The sequence below is a fragment of the Lepidochelys olivacea genome (assembly GCF_965140295.1).
Source record: "Lepidochelys olivacea isolate rLepOli2 genome assembly, chromosome: 23".
NCBI classification, from domain to species: Eukaryota; Metazoa; Chordata; order Testudines; family Cheloniidae; genus Lepidochelys; species Lepidochelys olivacea.
The window spans coordinates 3897143-3923207 of NC_140433.1; the positions used below are offsets into that span (position 1 = coordinate 3897143).

The following is a 26065-nucleotide window of genomic DNA, read 5'->3' on the forward strand; positions in this document are numbered from 1 at the left end:
GCATGTGATGAGCTCTGATACTGTGGTGTTGGCGGCCAGATAGTATCATGGCAGATGAGTAAGAGTACTGGGGTGAAACTGAGAGAGGACAGTTTAGGGCGGCACTTTCAAAAGTAGCTAAGTGACTTAAGAGCACGTGTCCCATTGACTTGCACTTCTACGGTGTGTTTAAAAACCCTGCCCTGAGGCTGAATGTTGGGAAAAGTTTCCTGAGAGTGAGATCTCCAGCTGTGGAACAGTCTCGCCAAGACAAGGCGCAGCTAGCTGCTCTGTTACTTGGGTCTTAGGACAGAACATAAGCAAACTCCTGTCAAGGAAGACTCCTGGCATTGGGTCCCTAAGAAAGACGGAGTGTTTTGAACTTGATTTCTCTCATCTCATAGTGACTGTTCAGTAAAACCATTTCCCCCCTGGATATCTATACTTGTTTTTCCACCCTGGAAGATAATGGGGTTTGTTCCCACCTTCCGGGATTGCCTGGCATTGCTGCGATCGCCAGCATGCTATATGGCATCGGGGTTCTGGGAAAGGAAAGGCTGCAGCCTTGACCAAGTGAACTATCTAGGTTGCAGGACCTAGCCTGGTGTTTAATTGCTGTTCCATTTGTAGCTGAAATCTTGTCCATTTCCATATTAATCAGCCCAGGGTTAATACTGTAATTAAAACAAGATGAATTGGTAATGAACCAGCACTAAAAGCAGCAGCTGAGAATGAGCCAGGAGCCCTCCTGACTGCAGAAGATTAGCTCGATATTCACTCAGGTCTCCATTGCACAGGGGCCCGCTCAGTGCCCAGCTGCAATCAAATCCACACGGTGTGATCATCCGAGGAGGCAGCGGAGCCTGAAAGGCCAGGATGCTAATGACGATTGTCCATCAGTGAAGCTCTTGGCATTTTTTTAAATCTGAAATTCACTAGCAAAGATTATGTAAAACTCCCACCTGAATGCTGCTGATCTCCGAGGTACATGGTGATCTATAACCCTAGTACCATTTCCCACCCGCCAAAGGATGACCCCTTGAACCCCCCCACAAATTAAACGCTCAAAAAGGCCAGCCAGTGGTTTTGAGGAAGGTTAAGAGGTACATGGTCATGAGAACAAAATTCCTCAACAGAGACGTGATCAGCATTCATCTTTTTCTTTTAGATGTATATTTGAACTCAATAACATACTCATTTAATAGAACCACTCCAGAATCCACCAATCAAGGGGTTAGTTCTAATATTTGTTCCCGGTGGTGCCCAAGAATGTGCCAGGAGTTTTCGGAACCTAAAGGGGAGGCGCGCTCCCTGCTGTTCAGAGGGATCCATAAACCAAATGATCATATGGGCTCCAAAATCAGTCACTTGTAATCTCCCCCCATCTTTCCTGCCACCCTTCCGATTGTGGAATGGGTGTATGTTTTGAAATGATGGAAAAGGGATGGGCTGGGAGATTGTAGCAGTGCCAGAAATTCTGGCTTTGGAATTTGGGAATCTGCTTCCTCTGGTTCATCGCTTTCCTTCGTGGGTATGGGGAGAACAGAACTGCCTGCCGTGCCCGTGAAATGCTGATAGCACCTGCCGCTCTGCGTCAAGTTAGTGACTATAATGAAATCTCATGCTTTGGGGCTTCAGCCGCTTACCTGCAGCGGAGTCAGGAAGGAATTTGTTCACCAGTGCAGTTTGTTTTGTTTTGTTGGATGTGGAGGGTATTTTTCACCTTCCTCTGGAGTATCAGGCTGACCGTTGCTGGGATGCGGTGGACCGTGCTCTGAGGCCTTGCAGAGAATCCTCTGTTAGCTGCCTGGCAGGTGCATCTCACTCTCATGCTCAGGGTCAAACTGTTTGCAAGGTTTGGGGTCAGGAAGGCATTTCTCCCCCCTTACCCCCCCCGGTCAGATTGGGAGGGACTTTGGGGTTATTGATTCCTCTGGAGCGTGGAACTCCGGCTGGGATCATCTGGGCCTGTCTCGCCTAATCAATTCCCTGCCACTGCAGAAGCCTCAGCCTCTCCTGTTCTCTCCTTGAGACTCAGTTTAGTTTTCTGAGGACAGAAATTCTTTTGGTGCAAGGTAAGTCATTGACTTACTATAGGGACATCTGGCTGAAAATCAATGCTATATGTGAGGTCTGACTAGATGATCCATTGGTCTCTTCTGGTCTTAAACTCGATGAAACTATATGGGCCCCAAAATCAGTCCCGTGTATCTCGCCCCATCTCCTCCCCTCCCTCCCCTTATCAAATTGTTGAAAGTGGGCGTAAATTTTGGAACCACAGAAGAGGACTCCTGGTGAGTGGAGGGGCAGTTTTGATCACTTTGGCAGCACAATCACAGAACTCTGTTCAAACCTCAGCCAGTTGATAGGAAAGTTGCCTCTCTGATCAGGTTTACAGATATCTTCTCCACCCCATCTCCCCCTCCACATAGGGTCTGTGTTTTGCTACTCCTTCCAAAGCTACATTCAGGGCAATTTTCATACCCCGCTTGGTTATACAAGCTATGGAATTATTTCACTATGATATTGTTGGAGACCCATCTGGTAAAAATCCCAGCCCGACCGAGGATTTAAACTCTTTACTTTGGCTGGCTGGAAGCACAAATGTCTTTACCACCTTTTGGATTTAGGTGGCAGAGAAATCTAGGGGGAGAGCAGCTCAGAATATGGAAAGCCGGATTATAAATGTTAATTCTTTAATGTGTTTAAGCTGGATAGTGAGTGAGCAGTAATAAGTGTAACATGCTCAGCTCCCCCTAGGGAAAAAAAATCAAGAAATAAAGTAACTTTACAATTCTAATCAGCTGAGTGAAAGGGCCAGTGTTTGAGCTGCTTCTCCAGAGCAGATGTACTGGTGCATAAACAGCGTGTGTGAGTCTCTTGTCGAGGGCAGAAGGTCAGGCAGGACTTGTGCTGGGATGGGAGGGTTAACAATTCTCTCTTCCCTACCCATCCCTGGGCATAGCTGCGGGGGGGAGCAGAGTGGGAAACTGCTGTGACACTGAATGAAGGGGAGGGGGGGATGTGGCGCTGTAGTATGTCTGCCCCCCAAGGGACTGGAGCCATAGGCTTTCCAGATGCCCTTCTTAGCCTGTTCCACTTGATGAGCGAAGAGCAGGGGCAGATTTCAGGAGAGAGAGCCCCAAGGGGGTCAGAGCGGAGCGATGGGGAAAGGTCAGGCTCTGACGGCATCCTGTCGCAGCGCGGTTTCTCATACCTTCGTGCTGTCTGACGTGCCTTCGCTTGCTTAAGATCATTCTGTCGCTGCTCACTCATCTGTTTCATGGATCGGCGTTGCTGAAGGAGCCATAGACTTCCCCTCCGCCAGGCTCTGGCCCCCCAAATTCACCCAGGCCCCAGCTCTCTACAGCCCATGCTTCCTACTAGGGAAAGCTTTCCATAGCTCTCTGATAAAGCCCACGTGTTATTTCTGGATTTTCTTCCTACAGCGTGTTGAATATTCTGGATACCTACATCAACATAATGCCATTTGGTAGACCTATTTTGGTGGTTTCTGTTGGAGCACACCTCTCAATCATACAGGCTGACTGTTGATTTGACATTTGCAGTGTATCGGTCCCAGGATATTAGCGAGACAAGGTGGGCGAGGTAGTACCTTATATTGAACCAACTTCTGTTGGTGAATGAGAGCTCTGTGTAAGCTCGAAAGCTTGTCTCTCTCACCAGCAGAAGTTGGTCCAATCAAACCATGGTTTTTCAACCTGCGGTCCGCAGACTAAGATTTCCAAAGGGGTCTGCGCCTCCATTTGAAATTTTTTAGGGGTCCTCAAATGAAGAAAGATTGAAAACCACTGCATTAAAAGATGTTACCTCACCCACCTTGTCTGTCCTTTTCACAGCATTTAGGAGCATAGTCCTACCAGACGGCAAAGATCTGCCAGATTGTGAGGTGGGGCTGTATGAAGGGGGGGGGGGGGGGTTACAGCCCTTATTCCAATCCCAATAATGCAGAATCTTAGTGAGAAAGTTTCAAGCATAGGTCTTGCTTCGTCCTACAGTTTGTAAGGGAAAATAGCAAAGCCCGTGGTGGGAGGAGGGGCTTGACTTTCTGAGATACTGCGCTCCCACTGAGTTGAACTGGTGGGGGCTCAGCAAATCAGACCCTTTGTTATGTTACTTCTGCCCCCTCCCTAAAGGAGCCTGGAAAACAGAGAGGCAGATGGGAACTTTGCTGAACACTTTCAAAGGCAGAAGGTCCGGCGAGCGGAACGCGTTCAGATCAAACACGTACAGAAACACACAGTGGAGGCAGGGCCTGGGCTTTGTCTGCCCATGGACCCCTGAGAGCGCGTGAGCTGGGATAGGAAGCGCTTTTCACCTGCTCTGTTCAGCAGGCCTGGCATATGCTCCGTCCAGATTAAAAGCCATTTTTCAGTCAGTGGCCCATTGTCTGACATAATAGAAAACTCCCCCTCCCCGCTTTTCCTCTCTCCAAATCTCTGGCTAATTCTCCGAGCTCTTCCTTTTAGATTTAAAGATGTACGGGTTGGGGTTAACATAATTGTTTAACCACCATGCGCCAGCCATCATGTGACCTAGAATAATCTGTCAAGACACTGCAGACCTTTTCTTCACCTCCCCTGTTTGTTTAAAACAATGGGTACCTACTCCCCTGTAGACATGCGGCAGATAACTTTCCACTGTAGAGCTGAGTGCCCTCTCCCCAAAGCTATTATGTGTTCTCGGTTTTCCTGAGGTCATACTAAAGACTTAGCTCTTATGTAATGCTTTTCATCTGTAGGCTGCAAAGCTATTGTCCTCCCTGTATTACAGAGGGGAAAGCGAGGCAGGGAGCAGTGTGTTTGTTGTGTGTCAGTTTCAGAGCTCTGATCAGTTTCAAACCTGGAAATAGAATCCAGGTGTCCTGTCTCCCAGCTGCCTCCCCTGCATGCTAGAATTTTCAGAAGGGTGGTGTTTGCTTCAAAAATATTAATTGGTGTTGCAGATCTGTAGTATTCTCCATGGGAGAGAAGGGGACAATTGGACACAGAGTCCAAGTTTAAAACATGAACGCAGGCCAGTAAACGGTAAACTCAGTCACAGATGAGACTTGGGTTTAAAACCATATCCCTTTTTTTTTTCCTTCCTGATTTAACTTTTCCAGGGTGTTTTTTTTTTTTTTTTCTTTTCAAGTGTTGCATCTGACAGACAGAGTCCAATGCAGCCTTGGCCATGGTCAGAGTCCCCTGTATGGGCCTGCGATTGACACCTGAATCCCGCTCTCAACAGCCCCATCGTCATCCGCCCCAGCTGCTCGGTCCGCATTATCATAACAATTGCCCCCAAATTATGTCCCATTCAGTGCGCCTGCCTTTGATTGATTAACTTACAGTTTCTGTTTGAATAACCCTGGCCGCTAAGATGGTAAAGCTGTAATCTCAGAGGGATAGTTAACAGCGATGGTGTGGGGACTGCGGACTCAGTCACACGCTCTCTACAGCCTGACCCCTGCTTATGGGAACATCTGAAGAGACAGGAGGCCAGTAATTGAAAAATCCATTCCTTGTGTGTGTTGGGAGGGGCAGAGGGATGCTTCTGCATATGTGAGAGCTACATCAGATGGTCTGGATTGCCAGACAGCAGCCCACGCTTCATCTGCTAGCATGGCGGATGATCAGAAGATACAGTTGTATATATTTGTTCCTACAGTACCGTGTGTTTTCCCTAGACTTCTACTTTCTAGACACAGCCTCAGTGTCCCCAAAAGAAATGCTATCCTTGGCGTCTCTCTTAGGGCAGCCTCCTTCCCTTTTAAAGGTACGGGCCGAGATTTTCAACCGTGGCTAGCGATTTTGGGTATCTCCATTTTTTTTTTTGAGTATTCAGCTAGACCCCTTAAAAAAAGGGGACCTGATTTTCAGAAGGATGGTGCTCCATGTTTTCTGAGAATCACCTTTAGTGCCTCAAGTTTGGGCGCCCCACCCCACCACCCCAAATCTCTAGACCCTTGTGTAGTTTGGCCGTGATTGGCAGCTAAAAACCATGTTCTTATACTGATGTGCATATGCCTTCCTTCCTTCCCCCTCCCCTCCTTTCACTCTCCATTCATCCCTAAATTCTGTTTGCCAGTTAGAGAATGAAATAGTTTGGGATAACTTGCCCCCACCTCCCACTGATACAACAGAAGACCTGTATGATGCTTGTAAATAACGGAAATGAAGTATAAAATAACCAGTATATTTCAACGCATAAATTGCCACAAAATTTTTGCCAGTTTAGTTTCATGGTCTGCTTGCTGTTACCTGCCTCCCCCGCCCACTGAATTACCTTCCACCCCCCTTTTTGGTGATGATGGAAAACAATCTTATGCCTCAAAACAAATTGCTGCTCGGGGCACTCTTGTGCCGGGCGCTGCACTCACCAACTGAGGTCAGGGCCCCCATTGTGCTGGGCGCTGCTCAGGCACGGAGTAGTTACCGCCACTCCTTGGGGGTGGTTTAATTGTGCCAGCGGGATAGAGCCAGCTACATGAGAGACCTTACAGAAGCACAGCCTAAGTCTAGACAAGGGGTGGGCTGGAAAATAGCAGCGTAAAGAGGAGAAGGGACTTGTCTATGGTCAGAGAGCAGGTTGGTGTTAGAGCTGGGAATAGAACCCAGGTGTCCTGAGCTCCAAATCTGCAGCCCTGTCCAGAACCTGCTGCCTCCCATGCTGGTTGGCCTGGGGAAGAGGATGAATAGACTCTTGCAAGACTGGCTGATATGAATAGGATCCTACGTGAGGATGTTGTTACTTAACTAATCAGACCCTTTGCTGAAGCAAATTCTTATAGCATCACCAGTTCTGGGGTTGGTTTTCTTGTGCGGAGTCTCTTTGGTGGAAGTATAATTAGAAGAGTTTGTGTCCCTGAAAGGATCCCTGGCTAATGAAACGATAAATTCTATCTTGTACTTGGCTTTCTGGGTATTTTATGTTGCCATCACCAGTGCCTTTCGGTCACGAATAAGCAAAGCATGTTTGTGAGGGAAAGGAGCATTAACCCTATTTTGCAGGTGAGAAACTGAGGCACGTGACTTGAGCAAGATCTCCCAGGAAATCTGTAGGGAGCTAGACATTGAACCTCCACTCTAATGCCCCAAGCATCCTCCCTCCCACCCAGCCCATTTGCATCTGGTCCTTTCAGAATCCCTAGCAAGGCAGGGATTCATTTTCCTGCTAGCTGTGATAGGTGGCGTGAAGACTTTTCCCGCTCTAGGTGCTGCTGCTACATGTGACTCTTCCTCTTCTTTTGCAGATCCAGTGGTGGTTCAGCAGCTCCGAAGGACGTATAAATATTTCAAAGACTATAGGCAGGTGAGTTGCTGCACAAACCCTCCGGCTGGTCTTGAATAGCTCACCAAAGGGCTGATCCTGGGCTCTGCAGTCAGGTAGAAACGCCAGCATAAATTTCACAGGCTTGAGCCAAATGTAACTCTTATGATTAAGAAACAGAGCCCCTCTCCAGATGGTTTGGGTAGACCCACTGCAGTTCTTTATCATTTGTCTTCTGATAACACATAGAGGCCCCCGTTGCGATTGGGGCCCTCTTGTGATAGGCCCTATACAAACGTGTGATGAAAGACTGTCCCAGCTCCAAAGAGCTCTGTGACCTAATGCTGACTCCGATTTGTAAAACCGTGTCCCTTGTCATGGATTTAATCTGGCCCCGGCATTCGAAGTTTGGCTTGAGAGGAAGGATGGCCCAGGGGATAGGGCACTAGCCTAGGTCTTCGGGCATCTGGTCATTTCCCTGCCTTGGGCATGTCACTCAGCACCTTTGTGCCTCAGTTTCCCACCTGTCAAAGGGGGCGGGGCCTGATACTTCCCTACCACAGGGGAAGCCTGAACTAGTTGGAATCCAGCAGGTGACAGTGTAGCAGACCAGATAAGCGAGCAGAGTTCGTACCCCGGGTCCATGCCTGGCTTGTATCACCCATGCTGTCCTGTCTTCCTAGCTGTTCTTACCCCGCTAGCTGATTCAAGCCAGCTCCGGCGGGCTAACCCATGCCCAGCTGTCACTGTGTAGACATCCCCTAAGAAAGACCTCAAGCCCTTAATGAAATACATTTCAGCTGACGGTTCTCATATTGAAAATTCGTAGATTCCAAGGCCACAAGGGCCCACTGCGATCATGTATCCTGCCCTCCTGAATAGCACAGGCCAGAGAACTGCCCTCAGATTGTTCCTTTTGAGCTAAAGCTTTAAAAAAAAAAAAAATCTTGATTTAAAAATTCCCAGTGATGGAGAATTCGCTGCAACCCTTGGTAAGTTGATCCAGCAGTTCGTTACCCTCCTGGTTAAAAATGCACGCCTTATTTCCAGTGTAAATGGATCTAGCTTCAAAAAAAGGTTTTTTCTTTGTCTTGCTGAGATCAGCATCCAAGCTTCTGTGTTCTTCCCCCTACAACAGTTGACGCTGCCCCGAATGTGTAGGTGTCGAGCTCTCTGTGTTGTGAATGTCATCAGCTATTCCAGGGTAGAAACTCTCCAACCTGAACCGTGGCCTGTCCCTTACACCTTGGCAGCTAAAAATCTCTTCACACAAGGAGCTTGGTTCTCATTAGGAGCCCACGTTCTTGTTAATGCTCCCAGCTTTTTGAGCTGTCTTCGCAGGGAAGGTGGAAAGGCTGCTGCCAAGCACAAATGGATAGCGGAGGACCATTTTAGACCTCATTTTAGAGCACTCGCGCTGACAAAGCACTGTTCACACTGGCTTTTTTCGTTGGCAAAACTTTTGTCGTTTGGGGAGGGTGGTTTTTTTTCACACCCCTGAGCCACAAAAATTTTGTCGCTCAGTTTCCAGTGTAGACAAAGCCTTGGTTTCAGGGGGACACAGCGAGTGCAGACTGTTCCAGGTTGGGAGGGACCTGTGTTCTCTGAAATCTCCCACATGTTAGTTTTTGAGGCAAGCTGTAGCAAGGTGTTAACGGTGTTCTCCTGTTTCCTGTGATTAAACAGAAGCCTGGTACAACAACTGGGAGTCGCATGCGTTTTTTCCAAAGCAGATAGGTTACGAGGTCAGCTGTCAGAAACACTCAGGTATTCAGTGTCATGAGAATAGCATCTTGGGAACTAAAGGCTTCCAAGGAAGGAGGAAGTGCCAGTGGAGGGGAGATTTTTGTACAGCTCACGGGGCTCGACGTAGAGGTGAAATGAACGATATCCGTGATGCAGGAATTCTGTATCTCGCCCATGCATGTTAATGCAGTGTGCCGGATAGCCATGTATAGTCGTGTTCTTCTGCCTTGCTGCTCCAAGCTCCTCCGTATCTGGCTTCCTCACACACCTGTAACTCCTTTACTCTGTCTTCCTGGGTCTCTTCCCTGCAGATGATTATAGAGCCCACCAGCCCGAAGCTGCTTCCAGACCCCCTGAAAGAACCATACTACCAGCCTCCCTACACCCTGGTCATTGAGCTTACAGATGTGTTGCTCCATCCCGAGTGGTCGGTAAGTCAGGCGCTCTCCCCTTTGTGTTCCCCTTTCTGGAGAGAGTGTTTCGGGGGAGGAGGGCTCCTTCCCTCAAATTCTTTGAATGGTGTTTCAAGTGCTTTCGCGACAGACACGTGACGAGAGGCAGTGGGTTACTGAGTTAGTTGAGATCCTGCTAGATCGTAAGTGAAATCTAGATTAGTGGTCCCAGCGTGGCGCCTGTTTCTTCCCTACACAGGGCCACTCTATAGGTTGACGCAACGGTCAGACCACAAGTGGCTTGCTAGGAAAAGACCATGGTACTGCTAGTCAGGAATGGGGGTACAGTTCTGTGCACAGAGAGCCCAGGTGGGCTGCAGGTTAGGACTGACTGGCATCAGTAAAGCTATGTGTGGAGAGCCTGGAATTGGGGTTGCAGGGGTACACTTGGTCGGGATCAAAGAGCATTGGTAAAGCTCTGTTCCTTATGGATAGTTCACTGACTTCAGCTGAACCGACCCTTGCTTTTATTCTGGGAGTGCTAGGTGGACTCCAGGCCATTCCCGCAGATCAGACAGCTGTAGCAAACAGAAGCTGTGCGTTGTGCTCTGGACCCCCGTCTGCATGATCCTAAAAGCTGGCAGTAACTAAACCTCTTCTCAGCAGGCTGCTTCTGAGAGGAGGGAACATCTGGTTGTGGGGGAGCCAGCTGCGTGCCTTACGCATGCTGGCCTTCTGCTGTGTAAATGGGTGTGGTGCTTCAGCAGATGCGTTGGGCCAAAGAGGAGAGGGTGGTGCCAGCAGAGACAAGGAGGAGAGATCGCGTTTGCTCCATCTTTCAAACTTTGGGTTCCTCTCCAGTAGTCACAGCATCTTGAGGCAGGATCGAATGACTGCAGACAGTGATCCCTAAGCACGTAGGCCTGCTGTCTGACCCAGTGGGTCCGGCCCTGTGGTTCTAGCCTAAAGATGGAACAGAGCACTGACAAATGGAGAACTCACCTTGCAGATCAAGCTGTTGAATCCAACCCCTTCCCCTCCCCTCCCCCCCAGCATCTTCATCCCAATCCAGTTTCCCCTCCGCAGTCATTAGATCACAGTACACATCTCAGGGGTAGAACATGTCTTCGATCCACGTCTTGGGAGCTGCTGCTTAGTCTGGTTGTGGATGTCCTGAACTACAGTGGTTCCCAAACTTTTCCAGACCCTGACTCCATTTGAGCTCCCCTCCTCGTAATGCAACCTCCTGGCTGTGGGGGGGAGAAGGGGGCCAGCCCTGCACTCACCCTGGACAGCAGCGGCTCCCGTGTCTTGCCGGGTTGAGCCCGGCATCCTCGCCCGGGTTTTGTGGCCTGGTGCACATAGCCTCAGTGCCGCTTGGGTTTGGCCCATCCGTTGTCCCTCTGAAGATGGAGACAGCGGGGTGAACAGGTCAGATTTTATTGGCATTGTGACCTAGCACATGGGGTCGCGACGGCACTCCAGTTTGGCCCATGGATGGCCCAGATGTCTCCCAAAGGTAATGGGCATTGCATCACGTCCCACTTAACTACTGTGAATTGGACACGTTTAACTTGATCACAAATTGCTGTTTTGTAAGTAACCAAGGGAAGGGAGGCCGTAGAACTGGAGAGAAATGCTAGCATTACAGGGTATGGTGGGAAATCCGGAGTTGTCTGTGGATTTGAAGGACAGCTGATCACTCTATTTCAGCAGGCTGGCCAGGCCAGTCCTCGCTCTTACACAGAGGGGAACTTGTGGACAGAGCAGTGCTGCTAACTTCCAGTAGCCCTGACACCACTCGCGTGATTTGAGTTGCTAACTCACCAGCCACGGAGCAGGGCGTCTTTGGGATCTGAGCATTGGTTTAACACACAGTCTGTGGGGTTGTGGTCCACAGAACAGGCCTGCCCAGTGCTTGGGCCAACGAAGATGCCCAAACAGGTTGGTAATGAAGGGTTTGGGAGAGTTGCATCCTTCCACTGGCTCCCCCTTCTCCATTGCATCAAACATAAGATGCTCATGTTCATTCTCAAAGCCCTTCGTGGCCTATCATAGAACATTAGGGTTGGAAGAGACCTCACCTAATCCAAACCCCTGCTCAAAGCAGGACCAACCCCAACTAAATCGTCCCAGCCAAGGCTTTGTCAAGCCTGACCTTAAAAACCTCTAAGGATGGAGATTCCGCCACCTCCCTAGGGAACCCATTCCAGTGCTTCACCCCCCTCCTAGTGAAATAGTGTTTCCTAATATCCAACCTAGACCTCCCCCACTGCAACTTGAGACCATTACTCCTTGTTCTGTCATCTGCTACCACTGAGAACAGCCAAGCTCCATCCTGTGTCTATCCCCTGACTGTCTTCTATAGTTCGGTATTGAGAAGTTAACTCCTGCCTCCGTTCGGCCCCTGGCACCAGCTGTCCATTTGTGAAATTCTCAAACATACACCTTTGTGCTCTCGTCCATGCTTCCCCCTGTGCTTGGGAGGAGTTCTCTGTAAACATCCGTCCGATTAATGTCCCTCCAATCCCTCCTTCAAACTGCTTTCCCGGGAGGCCGACAGACAAATCGACTGTTGTTGGGCCGCTGGAGTGAAGAGACCACTGGTTGCTATGCTGAGCTGTGTTGTTGTCTTGTTTCCTTGTGCGCCTTCCTTCCCCCCAACCCCTCCACTGGTCTGTCTGTCTCTTGTCTTGCACTCAGATTGTCGGCCCTTCGGGACAGGGATCGTCTTTTTGTTCGGTGTTTGTCCAGTGCCTGGCACAATGGGGTTCTGCTCCTAGGCCCTACAATAATACGGGATAAGGCAGGAGGGGACTCCTAGGCGCTCTGATAATATGTGAGTCAGGGGGAAGGAGGCATCTCTTGAAGAACTGCTGGCCTCTTTCCAAGACTTCCATGTGCCTTATTCTCCCTGTCGTTCTCTCCATGCTGTGGCAGCCCTAGAGTGCTTGGCTGCTCTCCCTGCTGGACAGTGCGATGCCAGCCAGGCCTCCGATTCCAGTCTCTCTGTTGAAAATCAGCTCCTGTCCTTCCCTAGCGAGTTGTCATCTCATGGCTTTTCTTTCTGTCCCTCCCTTTGTCCTCAGCTAGTAACTGGCTGGCGCTTTAAGAAGAGACCGGGCATTGACAGTCTGTTTCAGCAGCTGGCTCCGCACTATGAAATAGTCATCTTTACATCTGAGACGGGCATGGTGAGTGCTGTGGTGCCGGGGGGAGGGCAGGTCCTGCGCCCCACGGGGTGTGATCGGTGCTGTCTTCTCAGACAGGTGCAGCTGGCATGCCCTGGATAAAAGAGTGGGTGAGGGAGACTGAGAGCTTCTCCAGCAGTCTCTGACAAACCAGGAAGAGGCTGAGCAGCGTACAAATGGGGGCGTGCTGCGCTCTTCATGTTAGTGACTCCGGCAATTGGGCGGGCACCATGCTTTGTGGCCCTTAAACCTGGAGGGGGGGGTTGGTTTAGCCCAGTGTAGGGGTGTTGATTGTTTATACCCAGACCCCCAAGAGCAAGTGTCCCCCTTGCTGTGCTAGGCAAAGTCTTTCCAGTGAGTCTCCTCATACTCTTGACCTTCCTTCAGTAAATAGCTGGGGCACGAATAGCAGAGTTTGGAATGTGCCACCACTCATTTGAATGTATATAAACCACATCTTCTCCATTCCATCTGTTGAATTGGGGCTATTGCCGTGTTAATTTGGTGGAACCGTCTGCGAGAAGGGGGTGTGTTTGCGTCCATAGGGCAAAAACCCTGCCCTTGTTGGAACCTACTGAGGGAACAGCATGCATCTGGCCAGCCGTGCTGCCCTCAAAGCACGTCAAGGGAATGGCTGGCCCATGCTGAGATCCAGCATAGCTTCCCCTTTGGTGCACTGGGGGGTGGATTCCTGCAGGCTGCTCCAGCAAAATGCACCAGCTTCACGAGAAATGTCTGAACCGAAGTCCACACTGGGCACTCCCGGACTCGGGTTTGCACAGCCATGGGGTGCCTCTCTGTCTCCAGAATGATTAAACGCCCCATTCATCATTGCCCATGATATTTGTGTGAATTGTGGGCTAGGGAGATGCCAAATTTTGTGGGGTGTGCTGGAGACCTTGGTAATTACTAACCTTTGAGTAACCGTGCCTTGTTCCTCTCAGCGTTCCTGACCAATGCCGTTTCTAGCTTTCTCCCCGGTGCACGTGTTTCTTGTGTTGCTACTGCCAAACTTGGTCTTCTGTGACATCAAGGTGCATGATGGATTTGGGGGTGTATCAGGGCGACCAAAAAGTGTGTCCGTTTGCTTTGCGTACATCCTGGAAGAAATGCTTGGGGTCCGTTAGTAAAGTTGGTCAGGAACTTTCCATCTGACTGATTTTCTGACAGAAAATGCCCTTTTCGCACAATGGAAATTTTCCATGGGTAAATTTCTATTTTACCCCCCAAAATGTGATTGCTTTCTGCTGGGAAAATCCGAACCCTGGCTCTCCAACTGCTCCTGCTGTGTCCCTTTCACGTGCTGCCTCCAAAAGCTGAAATGGTTTTGCTTTGGTTTTCTAAAATGCACTTTTTCTGGAAATCCCTTCCCAGGAAAAATGGCACCTTTTTGACCCCATTCAGGATGAGTTTTTTTCCCCCAAAACTGTTACATTTTTCACAGGAAGATATTTCCGTTTTCCAGCCGGCTGTATGCATCAGGTTGTCCCTGGCTTCTGAAACCTGTGCGTGGTTTTCTTTAGCTTCACCTACCTACATGTTACTGCTCAGAAGCTCTGTTGCTGACCCCTAATGGTTTTCAAGGTGTCTCTGTGAGGGAAGAGCTGTGGATGCATTTAAGCCTGCAGAGTTGTCTAGTGCAAGCCTTGTATCACCCCTTTTCTTTCTCCTCCAGACGGCATTCCCCCTCATTGACAGCGTGGACCCTCACGGATTCATCTCCTATCGGCTTTTCCGAGATGCCACCCGTTACATGGATGGACACCACGTTAAGGTATCTTCACTGGGGGTTCCGGCTTGAATAGTTTTGCCGCTTCCTAGAGGGGGAGAGCCGAAAATAATCTCAGAACACATCTGTCCTGGAGTGAGCAGGAAACTTACCGGGTCTGAAAGCTTCATGCGTTTTTGTGGTTAACGTGCTGCTTTCAGACTTTCGCCTGTGTATCCTGATATCCCCTCGCCCTCTAGCTCTGCCGATGCTCCCTCAGTCCCGTCCTGCCACCTCCCCGGGCTGTTCCAGTCTTGGACTAATCTTGGACACAGCTCTGCCAGTCAACTTCAGCCTGTGGTCTTTCCCCATCAGAGGCTCAAGGTGCCGCGGTTTGTGTTGTGAGCCTCAACAGCTAAAAAGCGTGTGCATCTGAGCCTCTGTGCCAGCCCATTCATCCCTGTGGAAGCATACACCAAAAAAGCTCTTTACGGCCTTTACTTGAGAAAGCTGTAACCTGCTGAGCTGGATAAGGAGGAGTCCCCATCCAAGGGTATGATGGAGGCAGAAGTAGCAGCAAAGTCTTCCGTTGCCCCGGAGCTTGCTGGGGGAAGTGGTTGAAAGGGAAATGGCGTCTCCTTCAGTGAGTAACCCCAGCTTCACGCAGACGTGACCCCGTCTAGCTCTGAGTCACGCCTGCTGACTTCACCAATGCAAATTCTAGTGTGTCTCTGTCAGAGAATGTGACCGTTCTGGCTTTGAAAGGTGACCTGTGGCAGGGGGTGCATGCTGGGTTTGTGCCCTTTGATACACAAGGAAGGCCTCTAGGGGACTGTGTTTTCTAATTGTTTTCGTACACTGGGGCTTCTTGACGTGGGGACTCTTAGGGTATGTCTACACTTCGCCGCAGGGCAAACTGGGGGGATGTGAATTACAGAACACACTGATATTGCGGGTGGGAACTAAAAGGTACCTGGTTTGCACTAATGTAGTCCTCTACGTTAATGCAAACTAGGTACCTTTTAGTTCGTGCTGGGGGTAGCTAGAGTGTAATACTTCAGTGCGCTCTGCAGTTCACACTCCCCGCATGGCCTGAAGTGTAGACAGGACCATAACCTCGGGAAAATAAATCAAATGAACGAATCCACTTTAAATTCACACCTTTCGATAAACTGCATTACATCCCCGTGTGGGCAATCTCACTCAGAATTAGTGGCCTTAAATTGGTTGACCTTAATTTTAGTTTGGAAGCGAATTAAAATGAAACGAATTCAAGGTCCCATTACATCTGAATGAAAACATCCACGTGGGTGGAGCCCTGGGCAGATACAAAAATGCGGACCTGCATCAGATCTGCGAAGAGGGCAAACAATACAACCGCATCCGCGGAGGCAGAGATCCATGGATAAAGAGTGGATTTCCAGGGCTGTACAAATGGGTGTGATGCAATTTAGCTAATCCACCTAAAAGCTAATTGGGATTAATTTTCCTGGATGGCCTCATGTAGACAAACTCCGGTTCTGTCTGCTCTCCAAGACCCGACGGAGAACTGGCAAACTGATGACGTTGCAGATGCCAAAGAAATGTCGCCAGATTCAGAGGCGAAAGTGACTTTTGTTTCAGATGTTTAAAACTTAGTTTGAGACAGTGGCCAATAAACTCAAACACTCGAGAGACCCCCTGTCTTTCCAGCTGGAAAGGCTCCTCATCCATCCTTCTTCGTCATCCAGCACAATCAAGGGAAGATCAGGCTTAATATTTCCGGCTTTAAAAATGAGCAAAATTGCGAGGAGGGGAGGAGGGCAGGTAAAGGAGAAAAGTGGGGGGGAAACGCAATTCGTTCCCTTGTGCAGGTCACCTTTAAAAGAAAGGCAGCTGCTCTGAGCATTGCTGCTTCAGCATGATGAAGCTCCGTGCCTGATGGTGCTAGATTATTACCAAACCTCCGAGCGCTTTCCCTTGACTGACTTGATGCATTGGTTGTGTTTAACAAGAGGCCCCTCTCAGCTGTCAGCCATCCAGAAACATGCTGTATGTTAATTTCAGTTTGTCTCCGCGGCTGGTGTGCGGGGGCGGAGGGGGGGCCCTCCTGCACTTTGCTCTGTCCTCCAGTGAGTGATGGTACGTACAGCATCTGCCTGCTGCCTCGTTGCCGCAGTAGCAGAATGCGAATAGGGAGACGATCCGTGACGGCCTTGCCTGCCCTGACCTGTGCGTCTGCAACTCGGGGTGTCTGAGCAAAAGGCTTGGTTCTCTGTGACTTCTAGACACACGTGCCCAGCTGCCTGGGTGGACATTAAAACTCTCCCAGGCAGGGTAGACCCCTTTTGGGATGTAGGCAGCTCGAAATTCAGAGCTGCTCTGTACTTTCTCCCTCTCTGAGCACGGTAGTGTTAGCCTTGGGTCTCCATGTGATGCCATGCCCGCTCATCCGTGAAATGGTCCCATGTCGCCTTTGCATCTAGGCAGCGCTCTGCCCGCGAAAAGCTGCCCTCTCTTTCCCCAGCCCTGGCCTCGTGCACTGTAATTCGAGCACCTCTGTCCACACTCCACAATAGAGCACTTTGCTATGGACCTTCTGGCTCTCTTTCCCCCCACACACACCCCCTCCCTCCCTCTCACCTCCCATCTGCTGTCCCGGGGTGGGCAGGGCGTCCTTTTCTCTCAGGGCAGCTCTCTCTGTGTTTTGATTGTTTGTGGATTTTGGAGGGGGCGGGGCGGCTTTGCAAGGAGCAGCCCTGCTGTTCCATCCAAGATGTTGCTGCTTTAGAAAGAGCTTGCTGGTACCGTAACCAGGATTCGTTTCCCAGCGGGACGTTTTTGTTTCCGACTGGAGTATCGCAGGGGAGGGGACAGGGCGAAAAGTGTGTACATCAGATCTGGAGGCTGCGTAGTGGCACTGCCCTGTTCACCGCTGGTACTACCCAAAAAAAAAAAAATCAAAAAAAAAATCTGGGTTCTTAAATCTGTTGACCTGTTGTCACTTCTGTGCAGTTACCAGCCCCATGTGCAGCGATCTGATGCTGCGAAGCACATGGTGAATATACATCCCTCCCCGCTACCAGTCCTAGCAGGGAATGCAGATCCCTGCAGCAATCACATGCCCCCTGCCTCCCCCCCGGCCACCTTCCAGTGTATTTAGCAAGGTCATGCAATGATCCAGACACTGTGTATGGGGGAGGCAGTGCAGCCGAAGTGGATAGTGCACTGGTTTGGGACTTGAGGCCTGGGTTCAGTCCCTGGCTCTGCCACCAGCCCCCTGGGTAAGTTGCTTCTCCTCTCTGCCTCAGTTTCCCCATCTGTAAAGTGGGGGCTAATGATACCAGTATCCTTGGTGAAGCACTTTCAGATCTATGGGTGGAAAGTGCTAGAGAAGAACTAGTGGTTGCTGTTGGATTCCTGGCCTTCTGCAACACACAGTGCCACAGGTTGCTCTTTCGTTCCGGCTTCACCAGCCTTTACACGACCCCTCAGTCATTCTCATTATGGGATGGAGAAGAAGGGTCTGACTAGCTTCCGTTTTGCCCTTCAAGCTTTCAGATCCCACTCTGTGCAGACCCGTGTGCACTCCGAGCTGTGCTAGGCAGTACGGAATTCTGTCCGGTCTTCACTGGACCCAGGACGGGTCGCTGATTTCCACACCGCTCTTTAGGTCTGGACCCGCATGGTAGCCAAAACACCTGAATCCTCCTGTTCAGGAGAAAGGCTGCAGTGGAGGGGTTTCTGGGGGAGAGGGGAGGGAAGCACAGCCTAGGCTGGGCAGGGGGAGATCTGTCTCCCAGGCGGTCCCTGCCATGCCCTGTGGTGGCAGCTGCATCAGGTTCCGGGGTGCTGGAGAGCGCAGGTTTCAGCCTCTGTCCCGTGTCCCTGTGTCCAGGATATTTCCTGCCTGAACAGAGACCCCGCCAAAGTGGTGGTGGTGGACTGCAAGAAGGAAGCATTCCGCCTGCAGCCTTTCAACGGCATGGCACTGAAGAAATGGGACGGCAGCTCCGACGACAGGGCACTCTTCGACCTCGCCGCCTTCCTGAAGAGTAAGGGGGTGGGGGGGTGTCCCTCTGCCGGGGGCTGCTGCTGGGGCAGGGGGCGCTTGGCGATGAAATCTGACCGCATTATTGCTCGGTAAGGCCATGGGATGGTTACAGGAGCAGCTCCTGCCACCTGGCTCAGGGACTGACCCGTTCCTGTATGGGAGGGAACACTGGGTTTATATCTGGAAAGTCCAGGAGTTCGCTCCCCTCCCCTCCCCGGGACCAAGGGGCCCGCTAGTGTCGCAGCTGCTCCCTACGTTCCTGCAGAGAGCAGGTCTCTCTGGGCCTCTCTCCTGGGAATGGGCAGCATTTCAGAGAGGGGCCTAGACAGAGGCCCCAGAACAAGGGGGTCAAGGCCACTTTTCGCCACAGGCCTGGCCCCCTGTCCCTCCCCTGAGGCCCTGCCCCCCAGCTAAGCTGGAAACTGGAATGCGGGTAGCTGTGGGGAGCTGCAGACCCTCCACCCGCCCAGGGTGGGGGGGGCCTAAGAGCAGCCCCCAGCCCAGGGCGGAAGTTGGGTCCGTGGCTCCCCACAGCTGCCTGGGCAGCTCTTACCGTGGCCCGGCTGCGGCTCTTTGGCCCCCGCAGCCCTGCCGCCAGGCCGGAAGCCAGATCAGGGTAACAGCCACATGGGGAGCTGTGGACCCTCCACCTGCCCTGGGTGGGCGCCCTGGGGCATGGGGTCACAGGCTGGTGGCTGCTCTTGGGGCCCCCCCAACCTGGGCAGGTGGAGGGACCTGGGCTTCCTGGCCTGGCTCCAGCTTCTGGCTTGGCTGGGGGCGGGGGCTCGGGGGAAGAGGTGGGGCAAGGCCAGGGTCACAGAGGGGATGGGGCCTCGTGGCCCTCCTGCATTTAGGAAGAATCCGTCGCTCCTGGGTCTAGACCCTCTGACCCCCAGCAGGAACTCAATGCTGCTTATGCACACGCAGTGCAGAATCCCTGCCTCCCGGACTGGCTTTGTTTGACATGTTCGCCCACCCATGCTCAGCCTCTCCTTCCCTGCCTCTCATTGCCCGACAGCTATTGCCTTGAGTGGGGTCGAGGATGTCAGGACGGTGCTGGAGAACTACTCGATGGAGGACGACCCGCTGGAAGCATTTAAACGTAGGCAGTCTCAGCTGGAACAGGTAAGGGCACTGGTCTCACGGCTCCTGCCGCCCCGGCTCAGGCTGCAGCACCAGAAGGCAGGGGGCAGCGTGGAGTCTGTCCTCAGAGTCTTGGAGGGAGGGATGTTGTTTGTACTACAACAGTGTCTTCCAGTAACAAGGTCGGGGCCCCTTTGTGCCGATGCTGCACAGATAGAAGAGCCCCGGCCCCACAGAGCTTAGTCTAAATAGACAAGACACAGCAAGGGTAAGAGGGGGGCCTTGAGAGCAAGGCAGGTTGCTACTCACCAGTCACGTGGAATAGAAATGTGAGTGTCTTGGTCTTCCTCTGTTAAAACATAGCAAGATCCCCCTCCCGCTTGCTTGTGGTGAGCTATACCACAGCCGTGAGCTCTATGGAGACCCTAGACAGATGTGTCGGTGGTGGGGAGGGACCAGCAACGCGAGGGGGTGGTGCAGGTGGGAGCACTGGCTTTGGGGGCTGCTCTGTACGCAGATATCATATTGGCTTGGCAACTTACCAGAATCAGCCCTCCCGAAATAAGTACCTTGCTACTAGGCTAACTGCATCCACACTAAGTGTTGTCCCGCTTTAACGATAGCTGTGTCAGAACCAATGTAGTCATTGCATTCGTCATGATAAAGCCCTAGCTTTTCATCAGTAGATCTCAGAGAGCTTTACAAAGGAGATCAGTATTGTACACATGGGGAAACTGAGGTACGGAGCAGGGAAGTGACTTGCCCAAGGCCTGCCAGCAGCAGAGCTGGGAGTAGAAGCCAGCATTCCCACAAGCCCCTCAGCTGTATTTCACCTGTCAGGCTCACCATGATGCTGAGCATATCAGTGCCAGGCTCACCTGTGTGTAGCTCGCGTGTGCTCGCTCGCGTCTCAGCCTGGCTGGATGTGTGCTGGTAAGAGCCATCGCTTCCCGTTGAATTTTGGTGCAATGATTTGATGCTTGTGCGTCGCCCGTGGAAGGATGGGCTGGGGGCGAAAGCACAGGGGTGGCAATCCGATCCTGAGCCTGTTCCCACCGCTGACACCAACGCCTTGTGGGAACTTGGACGATCGCTTCACCTTCCTGGCTGAAATGACTCCTGAGTCACCCCCCTGGTAGTGTGGCATAGGCAGGGCTCAGGGGCTAATAGCGGAAGGTTCGAGGAAGCCCTCAGCTCGGTGCCGTCGGGCCGTGTGGCGCGCCCCAGTAACGCAGGGTTTGTGTCCTTCCCTGTGCATGCAGGAAGAACAGCAGCGGCTCGCCGACCTGTCCAAGAACAAGAAGCAGCAGCTCTTCCTGGGCTCCCTGGCAAGCCGGCTGTGGCCTCGGTCCAAGCAACAGTGACTCTCTCCTGTGCGGCCCCCGCCCGCTTGTGGACCGTCAGAGCAGCGTGGTCTGGGGGCGGGGTTCCAGCAATGGCATCCGCTTTACAAGGCCTCCAGAACTGCCTTCAGACTTAGCCCTTTCCAGACCCCCCTGCGGGGTGGAGAGCCGGCAGGCAGAGATTCCCGCACCGGCGCTAGGGTGGCCTGTGTCTCTGTGGAGAAATGGACTTCTCTCAGTACAAGTAAGGGTGCAGGGGGAGGGGTCAGTCCCTAATTAGCTTCTAGATCTCCCCCCCTCCCCCCCGTGTCATGTTTCCTTCAGACGAGAGAGAGGACCGTACTGCTCCTGTTGGCGTGAATGGAAACGGTGGTACGCACGCTTCAAATAAAGGGTCATCGTTCTACAGGCGGCTCCTGCGACGCGTCCCTGCTTTGCACTTCCCGCTTAGTCATGGGTGGGGGTAGGAGGTGGTGTCTAAAGCCACTGCTGCCCTGTGTGGGAGGGGCAGTTGATTCATTCGGTCACTACAAGAGGGCATCCACCTTAGGCCCGTCAGGGTTTGTCAGGGACCAGTGTAGCTGGGGCCACAAACCCTGTTTTGGAAGGTCTGCTGGAGGGCGGTAATGCACAGATTGTCCAGTCCCTCAGCGCGAGGGGAGCAAGCCGTCCCCAAGATCTGTTCCTTGCCAGACAGGATGGGCAGAGGTGTCTGGCCACACACACTGGGACAATATAGAAACAAGAGGGGCGAATGGCAGTGAACCTATAAAATGCACCTCCAACTCGAGGCCGTCTGGCCCTCCCATTTTGGGGCTAAGTGTGACCCCTGCCTGTCCAGGGGTCAGACTACAGACAGTCACTGAGGCCTTCTGCCCTCTGTTGGAGCGGTCATCTACATACCCCAGTGAGCAGAGAATTCTGAGATCCTCTTCCATTTCCTTTCAGCGTTCCTTCCCCGCACCCAGCCCCCTGTCTTGCTAGGGGAAGGTTGAGGTAGCACCCTCCCACCTCGTCTGACATCCATTTCCCCACGACTCATCCCTTCGCCAACTGCACTGAGCTTTTCCACTCCAGAGCCGGGATTACCTGCTCCCTGTTAAACAGATTGGCTTCAATCTGTGTTTTGGTACATTTGGGGGGGGGGAGGACTCGGGCAGACAGGCTAGCAACCCCTCCAGCAAGGTCTATGATTGTGAGAGGCTGGAACAGCCTTGTGTTTGTCCTAAGCGTCATTGTAAAGTATAAACGCCAAGGGGCTTCTAACAACAATAATAAACCCACCGTAGATTTGGAGCCAAAAAAGCATGTGTTTGAATTTTTAAGTGAGATCCTTGGTTTTTTTATGATCTCTTCCTGAAGTTGGAAGGAAATGACTGGAAGCGACTGACAGCCTCCTGTGTTTAGAGTCTGTCATCGCTTGGGATGGGGACTTGTGTATTTTTTTAAAGGAAACAGATGGGAAAGGACAGTTCCAAGTGTGGTGAATCCCTGTGTACTAGAGTTGCCTGATGCAGGTTAAAATTGCAGTTGTGGAAGCGGCTGGAAGAGGAGGGTTCCTGTTTTGATTCAGGAAAACGGGTCCTAGTTCCTATCCCAAGACCAAGGATGGATGTAAACAGGAAAGTAAACAGAATGGGATGACCAGACACAGCGTTTCCTTAATCTGGTGGGATTGGTTCACTCTGATTCCAGTTCAGGCGCGCTCTGCCGGCTAGAACTGAGATTACTGCATGGTACCTGCTGGCATCACACGGACGCCTGGAAGATAACTGGCTTTCAGCAGCCCAGGGTTAGATCTCGGTACTGCACCAGAGTGAAGTTTACCAGCCCACCGACTCAATCTGCTGGTGCAGCTGGGAAGTCGATTGATATTTTATTCACCCATCAGAATGATTTCCTCGCCTCTCCACTTTGTCCCATCCTGTTTGTTAACGGGATTAACATAATTTAGGGGTTGAATGTAACATTCACCTCTTGTTTCCACTGCTTAGCCCAAGGGAATGGGTGAGCTGTGACGAGCCATCTCTCCCTGCATGCCTTCGCCCCCCCCCCGCCCTATTAACACAGCCCCCTTGCTCTCCCCCATGACTCAGCTGTCCCGTTTCCCTCAGCAAGGGTTCGTTAATTCAGCCAGTGATCTCCCCTTACCGTTTTTTTTGTTGTTTCCTCATTCTTCATAGAAAGAATAAGAAGAAATAAAAGGCACTTCCCGTCAGGAACTGAGCCTAGATCTTTTCCCACACTTGCCTCCAGCCAACAAAACAAACAGTAAGGCAGGCGTAACCAGTCATCCTGCCTTGGCAGGGGCTGCTGGGGGGGGGGGGGTGTAGATAAGCAACTGAGTTGTTTTGAACATAAACAGGACACGGGCCTGTAATGCCGCCTGGTTCTCTCGGAGGTGCTGTATTTAGAAAAGCCGCCCCTGGGGGAGGGGGGGGGGGGATGCTGAACAAGTTTCAGCTGTTTGTTTGGGGCTTTTTTTCTCCCCCTTCTCCAGGATGGAAGGAGGAAGCAGATGCATCTGTAAGAGATAGAGGGAGTAAAGTTTTGGTTACTCCAGCCTGCCCTTCGGCTCCTGCCATCAGCTGATCTCTTCCGCATCCCAGGAATGGATCCCTGCATTCAAATCCCTGGCAGCCTCAGCTTCCCAGGTAGAAATGGGGGCTGGGGATGGCCAGCAGACAGGGAGGTGCCCAGATCCCACGACAATCCAACTCCTTTAGGGCTCTTGGGGAGATCCCTGTTCCGGTTGTGTCAGGGGAAGGAGGATGGGATTGGAAGTAGCCAGAAGATCAACTCTGGTTTTGCTGGAGTTTCCTTGGATGCTTGAGAGAGGGACTATGAGCTTTCTCCCTCTTTAACGGAGGGAGGAGGAGATGTATTGAATCTTCACCAGTGCGAGCCGTTCTGCTGAAATCTCCCCTGCAGCCCCACACCCCCCAGCCCTGTGTTGGTGTACTGGGGTGAGCTCTCAGGGCGAGGGGAGAGCACCCCCTACTGCGCCTCTCACACTGCTTCCTGCAGCCCAGCCACCCCTAGCTGCGGGGGGGAACCAGCCGGGAGCCGGTTCACTCCGCACACTTCAGCTCGTGCCTGGCTGCTCTAAGGCCGTTCCGCAGGCGAGAACCCGCTTCTCAGATCTCCTGGCCGGAGAGCTGGTTGGGACTTGGTGTAGATGTTTACAGTAGCGCCTAGGCAGCACGGACCAATACCCCCCCTCCCCCACTCGTGTGGGGTGAAAAGGGGGGTCATGGACCTGGACACCCCCCCCCCCAAAAAAAAAATCAATTGACTAATTAGAAATCGAGCTGGGCCGCTGAGCTCCGGGCGTTTGCCCAGTGGGACGGGTGCCGCTGCCAGGCCGCATGCTATCCGTGGCAGGCGCTGCCCAGGTGATCCCTTCCCGAAAGCGCTTCCAGCGTAACCAGACAAAGGGCAGGAGGGGAGACCGAGGCATGGAGCAGGTGCGTGACTTGCCCATTTTCGGCCAGCACGCCACAAATAGGACCCAGGCGTCCTGGGCTCCACTTAAGTGCCCCGCCCACTGGGCCACACTTCGCCGCGGCTGGGGTACAGTCAAGCAACTTGCTTGCCCCTGTGGCTCCCCCATTCCTCTTCCTTTCCTGCCTCTCATGGGGGCTTGGGATGTTGCTGGGTGTAGAGCCCGGGAGTGATGTTCGCCAGGGCCGCTAAGCCCTGCCAGCTCCATGTTACCCTCCCCCTGGAGCAGCCGCTTCTCAGCAGTTGAGGTGCTGCTGTCTGGGGGCCTGGATTACCTGGGGTGCTTCAACTGAGCTCTGGCCGACAGGGAGCCCCCAGCACGTGGGTCCTGCTGCCCCGTAAGGCCGCAGTGCCGAAAGGGTTTGGGATCGTGCCCACGATTAGTGCAAGGAGCCGCTTCATCCCTCCTAGCAGGAGGGCAGGAAGGAAGCGGGTTCCGGGCACCGGGGCTCAGAGCAAGGGAAAAGCGCCAGCCCCCAGGTTCACATGATCTCAGCGCTTGGCCATTCATGCAGTGGGACGGGCCCCGGGCCAGGCGGCCACATGAGCGGGGCAGGAGGGTGTGAATCGGCTGGCGGGGTGGAGGTAGGAGCACCGAGCAGCGGGGGGAACGCGACCACCTCTGGCTAGGCCAGAAAAGAGTGGCACCCACCAGTGCCCCGTGTGACCAGCAGCCCTCCCGCTAGCACCTACAAGGCTCACCCCAGAGTGGGGGCCCCATCGTACCAGGCACTGCACCATCCCTGACTGAGATCACGGCCCGCATTGTGCCAGATGCTTCACACACACCCCACCAGGATAGGGGCCACATCTCCTTCACGGACATCTAGAGAGAGAAAATCCCTGTCCCAAAGAGCTTAGTCTAAGTAGATGAGGTGTGAGGGGAAACCGAGGCACAGAGTGGAAACAGGACTTGCAGCAGCTCAGAGCTGGGGATAGAACCCACGTCTCCTGCTGCCCACAGCACTGGGCTGCCCCGCTACTCCTTTTGATGCCTTCATGTTCGCTCATTTAGGGGGCCTTCTTTTTCAGCCTGCGGCTCCTATGAGCATCCATTGGAGCAGTGCGGGGCCAGCACCTCTGGATGCCAGCCCTAAGCTGTCCCCCGGCAGCTGTCTTGGAAAGGTGAGACGTAAATGGCTGGATGCTGACAGCAGCCTGGGTTTCCCTGCAGCCAGGTTTCATGGGAATGAGCCTCACACTTGACTCCCTTGCCATGTATTTACATGCCCATCCTCCATTTTCCCTGCTTTAGGAAGGGAGGTTGGAGGCCAGCAGCTCTACGGGGGCAGAGTGAAGGCCGTTGGGGTATCTTAGTTGCAAATATTTAGCCTGTTAGATGTTTGAGGATTGCTTGTTAATTTCATTTGGAATTTCTTGTTGCTTTTTTTTATGATTCTCTCTGTCTTGGCTACTTCCAGCGTGTCTAGAAGGCTTTCGCCACCATCAATCCCTGACCTCTGCTCTCGGTGCTGTTAGCAATAGTCTGACGGAGCTGTCTGAGGCTCCCCAAGGAGGTAGTATGGGCTGGGGGACTGGTGGTCAGGACTGCCCTGTTCTGTTTGCAGCTTTGTTGCTGTGTTACCTTCACCAGGTCCCCCCTTGCCTCCATCCTTGGTTTCTCCACCCGCAAAATGAGACATTTCATCCTTTGGAAAATGCTTTGAAAATCTGCAGATGCACAGAGCTAAGGAAGGGGGGTGGCATTCCCTTGTGCTCTCCTGTCTGTCTGTCTGTCTCTGTCTCTGTCTCCACCTCTTGTCTTATATTTAGCTCGTCGGCTCTTTGGGGCAGGGACTACCTTTCTGGTCTGT

The 26065-nt window shown here is 52.3% G+C and overlaps 1 protein-coding gene across 1 annotated transcript in view; it reads left to right on the plus strand.

The window, feature by feature from the left end:
* TIMM50 (translocase of inner mitochondrial membrane 50) overlaps positions 1-21153 on the plus strand; it is a 45853-nt gene extending 24700 nt beyond the window's left edge. The window contains exons 5-11 of the mRNA XM_084612516.1: positions 7235-7293; positions 9309-9428; positions 12479-12583; positions 14256-14354; positions 18166-18322; positions 19340-19446; positions 20667-21153. Of these exons, the coding sequence (XP_084468642.1) occupies positions 7235-7293; positions 9309-9428; positions 12479-12583; positions 14256-14354; positions 18166-18322; positions 19340-19446; positions 20667-20768 (749 nt within the window). The 3' untranslated portion in view covers positions 20769-21153. The remainder of the gene's footprint in view (positions 1-7234; positions 7294-9308; positions 9429-12478; positions 12584-14255; positions 14355-18165; positions 18323-19339; positions 19447-20666) is intronic.
* The last annotated feature ends 4912 nt before the right edge of the window (positions 21154-26065 follow it).